Source organism: Vipera ursinii (assembly GCF_947247035.1).
Source record: "Vipera ursinii genome assembly, chromosome: 1".
Taxonomy (NCBI): Eukaryota; Metazoa; Chordata; class Lepidosauria; order Squamata; family Viperidae; genus Vipera; species Vipera ursinii.
Window position 1 is genome coordinate 207551005 of NC_139512.1, and position 19540 is coordinate 207570544.

The following is a 19540-nucleotide window of genomic DNA, read 5'->3' on the forward strand; positions in this document are numbered from 1 at the left end:
CCATTTTACAGCTTTTCTTGCCACACTTGTTAAGTGAATCACTGCAGTTGTCAAGTTAGTAACACGGTTGTTAAATGAATCTGGCATCCCCCATTGACTTTGGTTGTCAGACGATGGGACAAACTGATCACATGACCCCGGGACACAGCAACTGTCATAAATAGGAGTCAGTTGCCAAGCCTCTGAACTTTATCCCCGTAACTTTGAACGGTCACTAGGTGAACTGTTGTAAGTTAAGGACTACCTGTATTTAATAAGAGCATTTTTTAAAAATGTTCACATGTGTGAGGCTTTCCTTCGAGAGAAAAAAATAAAAAAAATAAATCTAGCAGAGGTCACCAACCTTTGGCGGACCAGAGGAAAAGGGAGGGGAAGCATTTTACATACATGGCCGCAGCGCTAGCGCAAATGAGGGGGTGTGCACACACATGCGTGCGCACTGGCCAGCCTGTCCCATGGCCCAGTGGCCAGGAGGCCACTGTCCACTACCGGCCCACGGCCTACACAGGTTGAGGACTCCTGCTTTAAAGGATAGAGGAAGAGACAAAATGATCAGGATTTTCCTGTTTCAAAGCTTTACACATAAATGCCTCTTTCAAAGCAGCCAGACTGAACTTAAAACGACAAATCAATTTTATTTTTTTAAAGAAATGCTGGTAGAAGCATCTGCTGAGACAAACTGACAAATGCAATAACATCAATCGATTGTTGAAAAAGTTCTGAGGGTGCATAAAAGGTTCCCTGAAAAGTAAGTTGGAGCAAGCTCAGCGAGGAGAAAAACGGACTCTGAAAATGTCCCTGTTGCTTCCCACACTGCCAAACCATCTAAAAATATTAGCATATTTGACTGACAGCAAACAGAAAAGAAACTCTCTCAGCACATTTGCAAATGGAAAGCAGGCAGCCTTCCACAGATTTGCTTCATAAAATGGGGAATAAGGAACAAAAAGAATATTGCACAACGCTCTTGTCACAGAATTTAAGTTTATGCAAGAGCCGGGGGGGGGGGGGGGGGAAACAGCACAGACATGAAATGAACTCAGCTGTTGCCTCAGGATCCAGTCAACATTCCTTTGTAGTCTTATGTGTTGCCATTTCTCCACAAGGGCAAATAAACGACTGATATCCAGCCCATTTGATCTTCTTTCTATTCGGAGAAATTACTACATGTACACACACACACACACACAGACATTTTCATCAAAGTTTTGTCATCAAGGCCTCTTTAAAAATAGAATTAGCTCTTGTCTTGTTTCTTTCTCCTAGCTTCTGTAATCTTTTACTGTTACACTTTATAGGATGGTTATGGTTATTTTAGAATAATTTCTTCTAATTAGTATTCAACTTTTTTCCTATTTTGAACTGTTGTACTGAGATCCTGTAATATTGTTTTCTCCTGATTCAATCTGCCCATTACCTTATCAAAAGTATTTGGTTACTGTCAGCATGGCTTACAAGTAGTCATCGACTTGCAAACATTTGTTTAGCGACTGTTCAAGCTTACAACGACACTAAAAAAGTGACTGTATTTGTACTTATAACAGTCGCTGCATCCCTGGGTCATGTGATCAAAATTTGGGCTCTTGGCAAGCAGCATTCATTTATGATAAGTCGCAGTGTCCTGGGGTCATGTGATCACCATTTGTGACTTTCCCAGGCAGCAAAGTCAATGGGGGAATCCCAGATTCAATTAACAACTGCACGATTCACTTAACAACGGTGGCAAAAAAAGTTGTAAAATCAGGTATAACAACCTTCTTGCTTAGCAATGGAAATTGGGTTCATAAATTGAAGATTATCTATATACTCTTCATATGTCATTTGGATTATGATGTTAATAATAGCTTTGTTTACTTCTAATTGCTTAGTCATCAATTGTGCAACACTAATTGCCCGTGTCTTTAGTCATTTTATTTATTTTATTTATTTATTTTAATTCCATTTATATCCCGCCCTTCTCCGAAGACTCAGGGCGGCTTACAAGCTTAGCAGTAGCCTTCATTCTATGTATAAGCCTGCTTATTAGGGCTTTCACACACACCCCAAGCAGCTTTCTGGCACTTCATCTGTTTTCTGTCCAAGTCGTACATAAAAGCTTCAAAGCAGCTGATTCAACTGCAATGCCCAACAAGCCATGGCCAAAGTGAGGGATCTGAAGAGTTATACTTGGCATCTAATTTCCCCATCCTAATTCACTAGCCAACTGTTCCACTTCAGGAAAGGAGCAAATAAAATGAAGTGAGAACATGGAGTTGTTTCAATTCAACTGAAGAACAACCGTAGTTGACTTTTGGGCTTGTCTTTTCTTATACTATGTACACTGCAATGAAAAAGCATAAGAACGTGTAACTTTAAAAAAGATAATAATTTGACAGTTGATTTTGCTTGGTTTTTTTTCTCCTCACCCTCAGTGCTATGTTTTGTAACCTGATAATTTTTTCTTTAAAAAAACACACCTGTATCATAGTAATCAGCCTGAAATTCTTCACATAACTGTATAAATCTAATTGGCTGTAAAGAGGTTTACTTCTGACATACGTAGGATTGCACCTTTCATACAATTTTACCACAATGAGTTGAGGGAAGAATGTTTCAGAAGCATGAATTGAAAGGATCAGGCATAGAGATGTTTGGCTGCCAACTGAGTGGAACATATGAAAGTTATTTTTTGTATTATTTTTAACTACGGTATTTTTTTAAAGGATGCTGCTTTTACATTTTGCAGCAGTTTTGTCTCCAATTTAATGGCCTCGCTAACAGCATTGCTATCCATGCATTTTTAATTATGCATGGTTCTGTCTGATTGCTCTAAAGTTTCAATGTATGAAAAGGAGAAGCAGAAACCCTATTAATAATTTAATTAATTTAATTCATGTTTTGCTAATGGCTTCATTCCTTCCCCAATGATAGCTGTATTTCACCAAGACCTTACATTTAAATCAGCAATATTAACATTACACAAGTATCGGGTAACACTCCAGAGTCTGAGAACATGATTATAATTGCCAAAGATGCAGAATACACAGCAGGGCCAAATCCAAGCACCCTTGTTTGTCCTTTCTCAAGAAAAATGTATTCAGGTAGTAATCTATATAGCAATCTATTCAACATATGTCCGCCTCACCTCAGTACTACTTACATTTAAGAGAGGGGAACCTATGGCCTTCCAGATGCACTACAATTCCCAGTATCCCTTACCATTACCTGGCTTCATCTGGGAGTTGAAGTCTAGCCATTCTCAAAACCTGAAAGCCTTTTGCAGGCTTATTTGTGTATACCAAAAGAGTAAACCAGAAACCTTTGCATGCAACTCATGTGGTCTAGTGTGGGGCTATAATCCTTACTCATAACCATATTTCAATTGAGTTTTGCAGCTCCAGGAATTCAAATCTTAATTAGAAGTCTTGATTATGTGTACTTACTGAGATTGTACCATTGTCAAGACCAACAGATAGTCTTCTTGTTTCCGGGTTAACACACATGCAGGAACACGGGGCTGTAAAAAAAAAAAGTAATACATTGTGACACTGAACTCTCTTATTTCATTGCTTAAGAATAGATAAAGTCCCTCTTGCCCATTTTATTTTAGTTTCAAGAGGGCGGTACGGAAGAAACAGGGCAAACAATCTATCTGTTGCTTTTAAGTAGATTTAAAACATTCACCAACAACGATTTTACATGCAGGGCCTTTATTCCATTCCTGAGATCCATACCAAAAAACTAAACATCTGGGACAGGAATAAACTGTGTGAGATGAGCAATATTTGGATTCTGTGGACTGGCTGAAAAGAAGTGCTTTGTTCATAAAATGCATTAATCTAATTACTTGACCATCATACAATTCCTGAAGGACTTGATAGGTGGACAAAATGCCACATCCAGTTTAAAATCTGCCTGACTGTGTGAGCAACCTTAAAACTGTAAGCCACCTGACTCTCAGAGACTCTAGGCCAGGGGTCCCCAACCCCTGGTCCGTGGACCGATACCGGGCCGCAGCATGCCAGCAACCAGTCTGCACACACAAGCAATGTCCCATCCGTGGGATGCAGGCAGCACACAAAACTACGCTCTCTCTGGTCTATGGAAAAACCTTTCTCCATGGAACCAGTCCCTGGTGCCCGAAAGGTTGCGGACCTCTGCTCTAGGCAGCTCACAATAAAAGAAAATGCAATACAATCAATTAAACATAAAATGCAATAATGATTGGCCAACCTTTTTAGTGCTGTTGCTAGGAAATTTTCCATGTAGTCTCCAGAAGTGAGGTTTGACTCAAAGGAAACTTCTAAATATTTTGAATTCTAATTAAATATTGATATTTTATCACATATAAAAAGACCCTAGAGCAGGGGTGTCAAACTCAATTTCACTGAGGGCTGCATCAGCATTGCAGTTACCCTCAGGGGGCCGGGTGGGTATGGCCAGGGTGGGCGTGGCCTACTGGGTGGGCGTGGCTAGAGTGCGTATGGCCTACTGGGTGGGCATGGCCAGCTCTACATCATTCACATCAAGGGTGCCTATGGGGGCCCGGGCAGGAGTGGGACAGATTTGAGGGTCTCTGGCAGAAGGAGGGTCTCTGGCCCAGGGCCAAGGCAGTGGGGGTCATTCCCTCACTGTTTCCAGGATGGCTTCGCGGGCCACATGAAACCACTTCGCGGGCCGGATCCGGCCCCCTGACCTTGTGTTTGACATGTCTGCCCTAGAGGGAACAGGATAATCAATGCTTTGCAGAATTCGCTGAGTCCACCCCAAACACAGATATGTCAGGTAATATTTGGGGAGAGGGTCCAAAGCTTAAAAGGATAAAATGTGTTTCGTATGTTAGGTTTAGGTTACTTGTTTTGTCCCCCAAAGAAAAAAAAAGTTTTCAAATCGCCACCCCCCATACACACTCCCTCTGAGATAGGATACATAGTCCTCACTTAACAACCACAAACTCTGTTGCTAAGCAATGCAGTCATTAAGCAAAACATTACGTGACCATGCCTGACTTCTTTCTCAACTCCCGTTGTAGTCATTAAGGTCACTTTATGTGATCACAATTTGCAGTTTTACTGCCAGCTTCTCCATTGACTGCTTGTTAGAAGTTGGCAGTGAAGCACACAAATGGTAATCTCATGACTGCAGGACGTTTTCATGGCTGGAAATAACCGCCAATTGTGAAGTGCCTGAATTTCAATTACTTGACCACAAGTGCAACAACCAGTGATACAGTTACTTTTAGCACCACTGTAATTTCAGATGGTCATTAAGCAGACAATCGTTAAGTAAGTGCTGCCAAAGGGGTTGTGTTGTATGGCAAACAACATAAAAAATAACCTAGTACAGAAAATGCCATAATACTCTTATTATTTCATTTTCTGTCTAAGGGAGGTTTGTAAAATATTAGCCACCATATGAAAAAAATTAGAATCTCTAAACACTTAATAAAAAAGAAACAGACCATTTTCTCCCTGTGGATTCTTATAGAACTAAAACTGTGTTCTTAATTCTTGGAAATGTCTAAATTGAGCAGTCCATCATCTCCAGATTTATCTTAATGCTCCTAAACAATTTAATGACAGAAAATTGCTTATAAATAGAAGACAGCTGTCTTGTGTCAACATCCAAGAAAAAAATCACCCACACTTTGCATGACAGCGCAATTCAAGATGAATGCAGGAAATCTGCAGTAAGTTATATTATATACTTCCCCCAGCAACCTGCAAGCTTCTCTGCTGGCTTCCCCATTGACTTTCTGGGAAAGCTGGCAAAGAAGGTTGCAAACAGTGATCACATGATCATGGGGCACTACAACTGGTTGTAAATGTGAACCAGCTGCCAAGTGCCCAGATCTCGACTATGTGACTGCAGGGATCTGGGATGGCCAGAACTCCGAAGACCAGTTGTAACCATCATTTTTTTAAGTGCCATCATAACTTTGAACAGTTGATAAACAGATACAGAACTGTATCTATTATTTGCAGATGGAGTTGTTGGCTATGTGTGTACTATATCTTACATTTCTGGCAGGGAAAGGATTATCTCCATATAAAACTGCAAAGCAGGACAGAATACAGACCACAAACAAAGTCTGAACACGTGGGCTGAAAAAACTAATTGGGTCAGAACCCAATCCGACCCAATTACAGCTGCTGATTGGCAAATAAATATATCTGGCTCTATACATCCCTGATTAGCCAGTCAGAATGCACCAATGATGTCATACATTTTGGAATAAGCCTTCAAAAAGCTGAAAATCCTCATTCCAAGTGCCAGTCCATTTAATCTTTAAAGTGATGTTACAGCAGACATCTCCTTCTTAATCACTGCTTATAATTAACAACACAACAGTACTAATCTGCAGCGAGAAACTGAAGGCAGCTTAATTTAAGTTCTAAAAGAAACATACTTTAGAAATAAATATTGTCTCAAAACTCAGCCCCATCCACAGGGTAATATAGATCTCTCCACCTTGAAATATGTTTAGTAGCCCTTGGTTACCAAACTGTTGTCCACCCTGGGATTTGAGTAATAAAACCATCCATTTAGTCTGGATGAAAAGAGACAATATAGCAGATGTTATGTTTCATAAAAAAGTTTAGGAAGCATTTTCATTTTGTATAAACAACACTTTTGACTAACCTATTATCTTGCTGCCAGCTTAGCATTCATGGAAATTGTTTACCCCATGTTAGCTTAGCAGCATCAAAATGTTTTATGCATCCTGAGTTGCCACAATAGCTGACAAGGGTAAAGAAGTGTGCAATACTTTAACTGATCAAACAATATTTCTGTCATAATTTTTGGAGTCATAAAAACTTGAAAATAAATTACTACAAACTATGAATAGATTATATGTATGTAGACAAAATAAAAAAATTAGTGAAGTTAGTGGAAAACAAAAAATGGAATTTAATCAGCAGTCTTCGCATTAGCAACATTATGTAGTAAAGAGCTGGTTTCCCTTTGCCACACAAAACGAAATCTGTTTTCTTCCATATGATGGAAACATTTTTGTTTTAAAAACTGGAATTTATATTTTTTTTTTTTAAAAGAGAGAATTCCCAACTTTTTTCCTTTCTTCTTCCAAACAAGTACAGGTAGTCCTTGACTTACAACAATTCATTTAATGACTGTTCAAAGTTACAACAGCACTGAAAAAAGTGACTGGTGACCTTTTTTCACACTTGCAGCATCTCCAAGAGACAAGTGATCAAAATCAGGATGCTTGGCAACTGATTCATATTTATGACGGTTGCAGTGTCCCGGGGTCATGTGGTTACCTTTTGCAACCTTCTGACAAGCAAAGCCAATGGGAAAGACCAGATTCACTTAACAACCATGTTCCTAACTTAACAACCACCATGATTCACTTTAACAGATGTTGCAAGAAAGGTCATAAAATGGGACAAAATTCACTTCACAAATGTCTCACTTAGCAATGGAAATTTTGGGCTCAATCGTGGTCGTACGTCGAGGACTACCTGTCCGAAGTAGGAAAAGAACTAGTGCAATCTAACTCCGCTTAGGAACTGAATATGACAAGACGTTCTGTCTTCCAAGCTCTCTACTGTTCTGTGTAGCAGTGCAATTTGGGACAGGCGGAGTCGGAGATCAGCCACATTTTTTTCTTTCTCTCTCCTTCCATTTTACTCCTTGCAACATAAGGAAATTTTGGAAAGAAACTCTGTAAAGCAGGGGTGTCAAACTCAATTTCATTGAGGGCCGCATCAGCATTGCGGTTGCCCTCAGGGGTATGGGTGTGGCCTGGGTGGGCGTGGCCTACTGGGTTGGCATGGCTAGAGTGCGTATGGCCTACTGGGTGGGCATGGCCACCTCTACATCGTTCACATCAAGGGTTCCTATGGGGGCCCGGGCAGGAGTGGGACAGATTTGAGGGTCTCTGGCAGAAGGAGGGTCTCTGGGCCAGGGCCAAGGTAGTGGGGGCCGTTCCCTCACTGTTTCCAGGATGGCTTCGCGGGCCACATTAAACCATTTTGCGGGCCGGATCTGGCCCCCGGGCCTTGTGTTTGACATGTCTGCTGTAAAGGAATCTGACTGCCTGTCTGTCAGCAAAATAACTTTCCAGAAACCGAACAGCGTGGGACCAAATAATTTGCTGTGGGAGGAGGAGCTGGCAAATGAAAATTGAGAAAAATATCCAGAAATAATCCTCTTCCGGCTCCATGCTGTGCTCTCTTCCTGATCACATGACCCAGAACACAGGATATGCAGCCTGCCCTATGCTTCTCAAGGGACACAAAAATAAACAACACAAGCTAACAGGAGAGTTGAAGCACACACCTGCAGAAGACAATTCCCATGCCTCCTTGAGCTCCACCTGGTGAAGAGTCTGGAAAGACTGTCTGAACCCACGCCTTTTACTTTTGTCTGCTGATGTGGTTCCTGAAACTCAAGGGCTTGTAATATTTTGGAAATTTTACATTCATCGAATAAAGATCTTGCCTTTATGAATGTTGACTTGTTTTCCTTCCTTAAGTCCAATATGCCTAGTCTTTTTGTTGACAATGTTTCCAAGAAAAACCCACATTTTTCCCAACAAGAGCTACAATACTTGGGCTATTTACCATCAAATATTTTGCTGGATAGGGCCAGGTGGGTGGCTTAAATGTTGAAGACATTAAACAGGCAGTTTCCCCAAAAAATATACACAGACACGTGAGAATGTCAGATTCTCCAGAGGTTCCTAGCACAACGGTGTAAAAAAAGTGAGAGATGCAGATATAGAGAACAAGGATTAAATTGTAGAAGAACATGTGCCATGATGTCAGCTTTTCAGAATTAAGTCTATAACTGTCCAACAGCTATAGTCCTGGTCAGAAACTATGGCTTCACGAAACAGACATGAGAGTTGTATATGTTTTATTATTGTTAACAGGTTTTAAAAGAAGCATACACAATTTAGGCCGTCTTATTACAATTATATTTTTAGCAGTGTCAAAAACATCTAATGTTTTATGCAGGATGGCACCCACCTCTCTTTGTTACAAATCCTGTCAGTTTTCTAACAGACAAATGTGTATTGGGATGACACCTCCAGACAAGATTCCCAGACCAAGAAAGCAGATCTAAGTTGATCCAGTCACCCCAAAAACTTATATTAGCCTACAGTGAGAAACAGTTTGGTATAATGGTTAAACTAAAGCACCAAGCTAGAAACTGGGAGACTATGAGTTGTATTCCCACATTAGGCCCAAAACCAGCTCAGTGAAATTGGGCCAGTCACTTTCTCTCAGCCCTAGGAAGAAGAGAATGACAAGCCATTCTGAAAAACCTTGCAGAGATGTGGAATGAAATGCACAGTCTTTGTCCTTTAGCTGGACAAAAAGGATATTGGATAAAATTCAGAAAGAGCTTGTAGGATCAGAAGTGAGAGCAAGAGCGAAGGAATGTTGTGGCTTCCAAAATACCGCCTCCTTACACCACAAGAACATGCAGGGACTGATCACAAACCTGGTGTATTTTAACTCTTAGCCTGAAAGCTGTCAACCACAAGTGCAACAGAAAACAAAACTTTTCAGATCCTTGAATCCAAATCAAAACAACCCAAGGGGAAACAAAACAGATCTAGGCTAAACCTCAAAGCCTAACAGAAGAACAAGAAGCATAGAACTAACCACACAAAGCCTGGAGAGGAAACAACGCATCCAGAAAACCAGAGCACCAAACTCAAAGCTAGAAGTGGTTCCAAGAGTGACTACTGGACTCTACGATAGGGTTACCTGAAGGTGGCACAGTTATCATTTCATAATGAAAGATTAGATCAGAGTCAAGCAAATTAATAAGCTCATGTTTGCCAACACGTGAATTGTTTCTAAGGCCAGGAGTTCTCACAATCTGTTCTAATGCTTTGCATCTTTTTCTGACAGCTGATACACAATACAAACCCAGAAGTGAATACAGGCAAGATATAAATCCAATGAACACTTCAGGGTAATTTCTTAGCTACAGGTCACAGCTATGAATGTTTTAGATCAAGTTCACTGTTTTTTGTCATGAGAAATTAAAATTGTCAAAGATATCAAGCAATACATATATACTGATATATTTTTTAGCTATGCACTGCTTGATTATTTCCATGTCAGATTAATTAAATAGCCATCTCCAGGTCAGAAATATTTCACCCTTGTTACAACTTTTTGGATTTCTAATATTTTCAAGGTATCGGATGTCTATTTAGGCTATTCTTATTTCCAGTTTTAAACAAGAAAAAGAACAGCAATCCAATTTTCAGCTAAATCTAAATATACTCAGAGCTATTTATGCAAGTTTCCCCACATGCTATATTCCTCATTTATGCAAATCAATATTGCCTATAAAGTCACATGACTGAATTTATAAACCGTTTTCATTCAGTCTCTTGGCTTCATGCATTACTTACCCTATACAAATCAACCATGCTCCTTTCTCAGAAATTAGAAATTTTTAAGAAGAAATGTCTCTTTTTGTTACAAGTTTAAACTGGTTCCATCTTTTGCAGAAGCCTGTTAGCATCTACATCTGCACCACTATGTTTGAGAGCCACGTTTCATGTTTTTCAGGTACAATTAAGGCCAGCTAGTCTGCCGTACAATTTAACAGAACCCACCACTTATTAGTCTATTCTCCTATTAATATTTGCTTTAGAATATTGTTAGAATGTCAAAAAAGAACCAACTGAAAGTCTTGTGTTCCTGAAAATCCAAATGTTCAACACTGTTTAACCGTGAATTCCTAACATTTAAGTGCAAAACAAGGCAGAAAGAAAAAAATAAGGGGGGGAATAATATTTTACATCCACAAAATACTTACATGGCATTGTATGGTAGATGCTTGGCCAGTATTGACCATTATCTCTCTTCATCCAGACCCGAACTGTTCTGCAAAGGAAAAGGATGGGACATTTTCAAATATTTCCCAATAATGAAAAGCGTCTCAGAAAGTAAATTGAAAAGTTCTAACTATGAGAAGTTAATTATCAAGGCTTCTGGAGGAATGAAATGAGAATTGGTCACCTTGTACCTTCTACAGGTAGTCCTCGACTTACGACTATGTTGCTAAGTGAGAAATTTGTTAAGTGAGTTTTGCCCCCATTTTGTGACTTTTCTTGCCACATTTGTTAAGTGAATTACCGTACTTAGTAACACGGTTGTTAAATGAATCTAGTTTCCCCATTGACTTTGCTTGTCAGAAGGTTGCAAAAGGTGATCACATGACTGGTGTTTGAAATCATATAGCCTCTTGCGAGAAGAGAAGGTTGTTCAAACTTGGTTTCAATATATTCAGTTACGGGCCAGGTGGAAAGAAGACCAGAAAAATGGATTTGCAATGACTGATGAAAATTTGATAAAGCAAATTAGAAATCAGGGACCAGCACATATCAAACGGATATATCTTGCACTGATAGAGATTGATTCAGAAACAGAGCTTGTTAAGGATTGTATGATAAAATGGGCCCAAAACATTCAGGAAGTTATTACAATGGACACGTGGGAAAAGATTTGGGTGAGGAATGTAAAATTTACTCAAGCTCAAAATCTAAGAGAGAACTTTTACAAAATGTTTTATAGATGGCATTTAGATCCTAAAAAGCTTGCAAGTATGTATCCGAATTACCAGCCTAAATGTTGGAGGTGTGGTGATGAGGATGCAACATATTTTCACATATGGTGGACATGTAAGAAGGTTAAGGTTTTTTGGATAAAAGTCTGGTGGAATATGCAGAAGATTTTTAAACGGAGGATAAAGTTTTGTCCGCAATTTTTTTTGTTGGGAATAATTGTCGACGCTACAGTTGTGGACACCAAGTTGATGTTGAACTTAGTTACGGCAGCAAGACTTTTGATAGGTCAATATTGGAAGAAAGAGGAACTGCCGACCATAGAAGAGTGGACTTTAAAGGTTTCCAACCTGGCAGAGATGGCGAAGATTTCGGCCTATTTGAAAGATCATTCGCAAGAACGTTATATTATGGAATGGAGAAAATGGATTGAGTTTATCCAGAACAAGTATACGGTTAAGAAGTTTTATGTAGCATTCGAATAAGTCTTCTTTCGTTTTTTTTTCTTTTTCTATTTTAGTTTTTTATATATATTTAATATTGCTAAGGCTTGTTTTATCCTATATAAGCTAGAGAGTGACGGATTTTAGAATTTATAGTTGTTAGTATATGGTTGTTTATGATTGCTTTTTTATATATATATATACCTTGTATTTAGCTCTGGGAAGTCGGGGGGGAGGGGGGGAGGGGGGGAGGTAGGGGGGGGAGGAGGGAGGGGGGGAGGGGGGGAGGTAGGGGGGAGGTGGGGGGGAGGAGGGAGGGGGAAGGGGGGCTTTTTAAAGGAAAACTGTATTTTAAAACTTTTCAATAAAAAAAAGGTGATCACATGACTATGAACACATCACTGATCACATCAGTGAAACCATCATAAATGTGAGTTAACTGTCAAGCACTTGAATATAAATCACATGACCATGGGGATGCTGCAACGGTCATAAGTGTGAAAAATAGTTAAGTCACTTTTTTTGATGTGGTTGTAACTTCGAAGAGTCACTAGACAAACTTTTGTAAGTCAAGGATTACCTGTGCTAAAGCAGAAACTGCAGCCATGACTTAGACCTAGCACTCAGTTGAAATAGAGAATAATATTGATTCTGCATTCCATCCCTCACTTTATTTTTTGAACCTAATGAAGTTTTTCCAGTTTATCATACATTCAGGTATTTTTAGTCAGCCAATAAAAACAAACACACCCTAATTTTAATGTTACACAAATTCAGCAGGCTTTTATTCTTACAAGCGATAAGAGTTGAAAGAAAAGATTTTATCAGAATATGAAGAACAGAGGAAGCATTAAAAAGAGTCACTTGGCAAGCACAGGGAATACGTCTGCTCATAATACTACTGATAATGCTATTTGTGTCAATATTATGTACTTTCAAGCTAAAGCTTGTGCACTGTCAATCTTCAAAATAGATAACCTATTTTACAAAGGTTACTTTTGCCCACCCCACATATACATGCAGACCTAACCCCTACATCACAAAAACCCATAAATAATGTTTTGCAGACCCCAATAACTGGATTTCAGAAAGCACACATGGCTTACTTGGTTTTGGCTTGGTATACCTAAATGTATTACAATTGTAATGAAATTGTAATGTTCATTCCTGCAGTATTTATTATTACATTTCCCTCCCCCCAGTGACTTGTGGCATCTTTTAGGTCAGGATCATGCAAAAGTAATTTTGAGGTCAGGCACTTCAGAGATGGTTGTATGGTACAATGGAGGCATAATAAACCACTAATGGTGAAATGGCCTAAATAAACCATCACAGGAAGAAGTGTTATTAACTTTTGGATCCTAGCAACCCAGGGGCTGCTATCTGAATTTTTGCGTAATGATTAAATCAATTTTCTTTACCTTTTCAGAGGCAAAGATCAAATATTTCATTAAAATTTAGCAAACACTAATAATAAAGAACCCTTAATGGATAACAAAATTCTTTCAAAGCAATTTACATGAATAACTTCGGGCTATCAATATCTGGCCATCTCTAGAATAGTCAGTGTTAGTAGTCACTTCCTGCGCCATGGGTGGCCATATAAATTTGATAGATTGGGGTGGGGTGGGGAATACAATGAAAAAAATGTTACTGTTGTGTAGTGAGTTCTTTGGAGGCAGTAAGCGAGACGAGAGGTTGCAAACAGGAACATTGCTTTATTGAGGCAAACAGGAACAGAGGCAAACTTATATGGTTGGCCACTAAGCGGCGGCCAATAGGTTTAAAGGAACCCATTCCCGCCCCAAATCATCCAATGATCTTCTTGGAGACTGCATGTCTGGCTAGCCAGCAACCCTTACACAGACAACTCAATTGAGCAACCTTAAGCAGCATTCAAAAGACATGTGAAAACAGTTCAAGTAAAATCCCAATACATTACAGTTACAATGGTGATAAAACTGTTGTTTGACTACCGCTTTCCAAAATCTGTCTCTGTGGGCCTTTTATTCTTATCCTCCTTGTTTTCCTCCTCCTCTACCTTTCTTCTTTTGCATATCTACCAACTGCAAGCCATTGGGGAAAGATATACCTTAAGAATTATATTTAATGTTCAGAATTAGCTTCTTTCCTCTACCTACGGTTGAATAAAACAAACAAGCAGCTACTGGCTTCAGGGGGAGAAAAACAAATCAGTGGACTACAAACCAGAAAAACCAGTGTGGGGAAAATGCATATTATTCTCAGGGAGAACCTTTACATAATGCCTGAGTACACACATCTCCAAAAACACATTTGTGTAAAATTATTCTGAAGGAATGAGCTGGAGTCAAAAAAAGGATGCAGGAAGACAACAGCCTATGTATGTTTCTTATCTACATACTGACTTTTGAATGTTCATCAGCATATTTTCCAGTAATTGCCATCTTCAATTTATTGGGTCTATTGCAGTTTTCTCCAAATTTATGCCCATAGCTGTATGGGAAAGTAACTCCCAGATTCCCAGCCTGCTGAAAGTAACAGGTCAGTGGTCTCCACCCTTTGTGGCTTGGTGGCCTGGCTGGGGGGGGGGGAAGGAATGAGGGGAAGTGGGCTGTGTCAGTAGCAAGCCAGCGCATGTGCATGCAGCTTGACTTGTGTGAGCGGCACGCTGGTGCACGCACATACGCAGTTTGACTTGCATGAGTTGAGCTGTGCGCATGGCCCAGTTCCGAATAGGCCACAATCCGAGAATGGGCCATGGCCAAGGGATTGGGGACCCATGCAATAGGTTGTCCCTTGCATTATCATATGCCAGAGTCTGTTAATTTTATTTATGTACTTATTACAGTTATTGATGTATTACTTGCAGGATTACATATCTATTAAGCAATATCATCGAGCATTAATAACATTTCAATAAATAGTATTTGAAAAACCAAACAACATCTGGAATCCTTCAGCTAGGAAAACCAGCAGCCGTATGAAGCAAAAGATGGTCTAAGAGCTATAGATTATTATTAGTCTTATGTACCCTTCAGCTACTGTATATGGGGACCACAAAACCCAGAATTTACTTGGAGATACACGATAACCCCCCAGCTGAAATTATAAACCAGAAATTTAATAAATTAAAAAAGTAACCTTTGTAGTATCAGCCCTCATATGTGAGTTAATTAAATGTACTGAGTCCAACACATACAGGATATTAGTTCTTTTCAAGTCGGCACATCTTTTCTTTTCCACTCTCATGGCCCCATTTTTCTATTTCAGTAAATGCTCCAACATTTCACTATCAGATTAAGCCTTCACTTCAGGAAAACGGTAAATTTGTCTTCTATCTGATCTTTTGGTCTCATGTTTGCATTTCCTCTTCAAAATACCCTGTTGCTTAATTAGTCTACTGGACTACCGTAGTATGTCTTTTTAACCCCATTATTTTTGCATTCTTTCAAAAACTATGTGTTCTTTCAAAAACAGTGTTGAAAGCACTGTAATAAAATCCAAAATTAAAAGTCTGCAATTAGTACTTAATTTAAACTTAATCAACATATAATAATTCAATTTTGTTAAGTTGGTGGTTCACGAGTTAATATAAAGCCATAGTGCAAACACCCAAAAATTGGAAAACTGATAATAGTGAAGCTGCATCAACAATTTCAAGCAACAATCTAAGTAAGGATAGGTGGGGAAAAAACTTTCTGGGGTTTTTCCATCTAAAAAGAATGGCCAGGTTGTTAATTGATGAACTAACTAACAAACGATTTGGCATTTTTTTCTAGCAAATTACTGGTGTATAAAATTCTTTGTTAAAAGTTTTATATTTTATTGCTCTGCTTATTTATTTATTTGCCAAGGGCTATGTCAGTCGATACAGACCTTCTTCTACAAGTAAGCAATTTGCACCTCACTCCAATTGTGGGCAGGCCCCTTCCCTTTTCACATATCTGCTCAAGTGTAGGATGGGAAGAGTACATGAATACTGACTGACAAGCTGGAAGGAACAGGAAATGAGTAAATGGAGGTATTGCCCCTTCTTGAAAGGAAACAAGGAACTGACACAAAAAAAGCAAGCATACAAAATCTAATTGCCTGACAGATACCCCTTTTTCAATGGAAAGATGTTGCCACCGTCAGAAAAAGCTTTGGTTACTATTCTTTTATATGATATTAGAAGAGACACTTTTTTCCCCATTTCTATATTTGCTTCCACTGCAGGCATCTCAAGTGATAAAGACGAAGCAGCACAACTTTTTAAACTCTAGGTTGGTAGCCATTAACATGCTTCATACCCATTTCCCTAATGTCTCCAGGTCTATATAACAACTTTACAGAGAAGCTAAGAAAGACAAAACACCAGTTCCTTAATGAAGCAGCCACAATGAAGCTCTCATAGGACACAATACAACATTCTTTCTCTGACACTCCCATGGCCTGATTCCCAGAACTAGTAGACTGAAAAGGTTGTAGAGATTGAAAGTAGGTGACAATGCTCCAAGGACGGCAGGTTTTTGGAATACTGCACTTTACGGATGTAAGGTTTTACACTCAGCCTCACAATTGCCCCAGCATTACTCACGAATTTAAAAGAGCCAAAAGAAACTCCTGAGCCGAGGTTTCAGCAAGCAAACAACTTTTATTTTGATCAAAATAAGAGTTGGGTGGCCACATCTCTCTTCGTGGCTGGTAGAGAGATGAAGGCAACAACCGGGAAAGATGTCTTCCACCTTTTATACCCCTTCAGAACAAAGAGATCTGGTCTTGGTACTAGGAACCAAAAGGTACAGAAAAATAATTCCTACATGATGACTCATACACAACAACTCAGGCTCCACCACAGCTCCTTTCCCCCCCTCCCCTTACCATGCTCTTCTCATGTAAGCAATCACCTGTACCTAAAGCATGAAACATTTGCTTTTATATAACTAATTTCCCAATATAAAGCATCTACAAAACTGCTTGCACATAAACAAAGATGATTACAAAGTATCACTACTAATATCAATATTACTAACATCAACCTTAAGCATAATAAAATCCCGTCACGTATTTTCCCAAGAACTATCTGATATAAAGGAATTGGCAACTTCCAGAGAGGCCTGAAAGATGAACTTATGGATGAAAAATTTCTGATGTATTGACACTGTCCAAAATCAACCACTTCAAAAGTCTAGCAGCTCTGGATGTTAGAGAATTTAAGGGGGATTTCCTAGCCTTAGATTTCATAGGATGAAATCATGAGTAAATACCCAGAAGAGATGGGGAGATCCTAAGGAATAGCCAATAAACATTTTCTTTTTATCCAGATTTTATGCATTTATTGACTTCTCGGATATATATCCCATGTTTCCCTCAGGAGCTCAAGATAAACTACATAGTGCTTCCACTTCCATTTTTTATCACACAGCAACACTGTGAAATAGGTTAAACTGAGAAGGTGGTTGATCCAGTCATTCAGTAAGTTTCCATGAGGATGAGCTATAATACACTTCTCTTCTTAAGAAGAAGTACACCTGCCACAGAATCATGAACCACTTAGCTTTTCCTCTAGCACAACCACCAAACTTCTCAATTAAAACTACTTTACGTAACTTAAGGGGACATGGTGGCTCAGTGGGTTAGGACGCTGAGCTTGTCGATCAGAAGGTCGGCAGTTTGGTGGGTTGAATCCTGAGTGCCATGTAACAGTGAGCGCCTGTTACTCGTCCCAGCTTCTGCCAACCTAACAGTTCGAAAGCACGTAAAAAAATGCAAGTAGAAACATAGGGACCACTACGGTGGGAAGGTAACAGCGTTCCGTGCACCTTTGGCATCTAGTCATGCCGGCCACATGACTATGGAGAAGTCCTCGGAAAAGCGCTGGCTCTTCGGCTTTGAAACGGAGATGAGTACCGGCCCCTAGAGTTGAAAACGACTAGCATGCATGTGCGGGGGAACCTTTACCTTTACCTTTTACCTATGTAACTTAGCATAACAGAAATCAAAGAGATCAATATGTTTTGCTTCTGCAGCCCAACCTAGAACAGTTGCAGAAGTAAATTATCTTCTTTAAGATCAGGCCTAATGGATCCCTGAGAAACACAGATCAAGCGGCTTATTTCAACTTTATTTACAACAGACAGCATTTCAACCGTGCCATTTAGAACCTCCCATCCTTGACTATTTTATAATGAGTATCCACGCAGCAGCAGGAGGACTTAGCAAGCCCAAACTTGCATAAATCCAGAGGTAGACAAGGAAAGAATGAACAGTGAGAGATATAATCAAAGGGCAGGTCATAGCATAGAAACGCATTCAAATTTAGCAGGCTAAGAACAACACCAAGTGCCAATAAGCATGCAGCCTGGGCCTTTATTTCAAAAGTACCCTACAAGAATACAATTCGTGTTACCACAAAAGCGATCTGCCCCTCCCCTGCTAGTTGGGAGTGGGTGAGGATGAAGCAGTGCAGAAGAGGCCATTTTATCACCTTGTGGCCCCAAACACGTGTCCTGCTTCCTTCAGCTTTACCCATCAATAGGTCTCCAAGGGATTATGCCTGAAGAAATGCAGCCATTGAGCAAAGGAGATTCCTGTTTTTATGGCTGAAAGCTACAAAGTCTATACAGGTAGCCCTCACTTCATGACTCTAACTAAGATTGGGATCATTAGTTGAGGACTATGCCATTGTAGGGGATGCGGTGGCTCAGTGGGTTAGGACACTGAGCTTGTCAATCAGAAGGTCGGCAGATTGGCGGGTCAAATCCCGAGTGCCGCGTAACAGAGTGAGCGCCTGTTACTTGTCCCAGCTTCTGCCAACCTAGCAGTTCGAAAGCACGTAAAAAATGCAATTAGAAAAATAGGGACCACTACGGTGGGGAGGTAACAGCGTTCCGTGCGCCTTTGGCATCTAGTCATGCCGGCCACATGACCACAGAGACGTCCTCAGACAAGCGCTGGCTCTTCGGCTTTGAAACGGAGATGAGCACCGGCCCCTAGAGTCGGAAATGACTAGCACGCATGTGCGGGGGAACCTTTACCTTTACCTTTATGCCACTGTTAGGTGGGGTCCTCAAGCTTCTCCTGCTCTGCTCCGCCTCCCTGGCTGGGCTTGGCAAGCTCCCTTCTTCAGACGAAGCTCTGCTGCCTTGCCGTGCTTGCCTTCATTTTAACTCATTTCACCTGCCTATTTCCCCATCTCCGACCTTTCGGCCACCCGGCTCTTCACCCCCAACACCTAGCGATGCTGCCCCCAACTGACCTTTGCCATTTTCTTCTGCCACTGCTGGCCAGGAGTAATCCAGGTGTGGGCAAAGGGGCAGCCCTGGGACATGTGAGGTGAGCAGGGCAAGGGGGCAAGAGCTTGTTGGGCCCAGCTGCGGAGAAGACAGAGGATGGAGCCAGCAGTTCATATAAGGTGGGGGAATCATGTGGTCCTTGCCTTTTGATTAGGGATGGAAATTAATCCCCATTAGCATAATTGAGCACTGCTGACCACCATTTCCATCCAGAGAGATGCCACCCGCACCACTACTGTGCCTTGTGGGCTATCCCCTCACCTGATCGTGCCAGCAGCAGGAGGAAGAAGGTAAAGGCCAGA

At 40.3% G+C, this 19540-nt stretch overlaps 1 protein-coding gene across 2 annotated transcripts in view; it reads right to left on the reverse strand.

Moving 5' to 3' along the window:
• Nucleotides 1-19540, reverse strand: part of WDFY2 (WD repeat and FYVE domain containing 2) — a 46505-nt gene that overhangs the window by 13383 nt on the left and 13582 nt on the right. Inside the window, exons 1-3 of one of the 2 annotated variants that reach the window (XM_083348918.1) lie at nt 16541-16667; nt 10792-10859; nt 3423-3496 (exon numbers count right to left, since the gene is read on the reverse strand). In XM_083348918.1, the coding sequence (XP_083205044.1) occupies nt 3423-3496; nt 10792-10859; nt 16541-16632 (234 nt within the window). In that variant the 5' untranslated portion in view covers nt 16633-16667. Of the gene's footprint in view, nt 1-3422; nt 3497-10791; nt 10860-16540; nt 16668-19540 lie in introns of those variants that run through there. The other variant, XM_083348917.1, reaches the window with a different exon arrangement.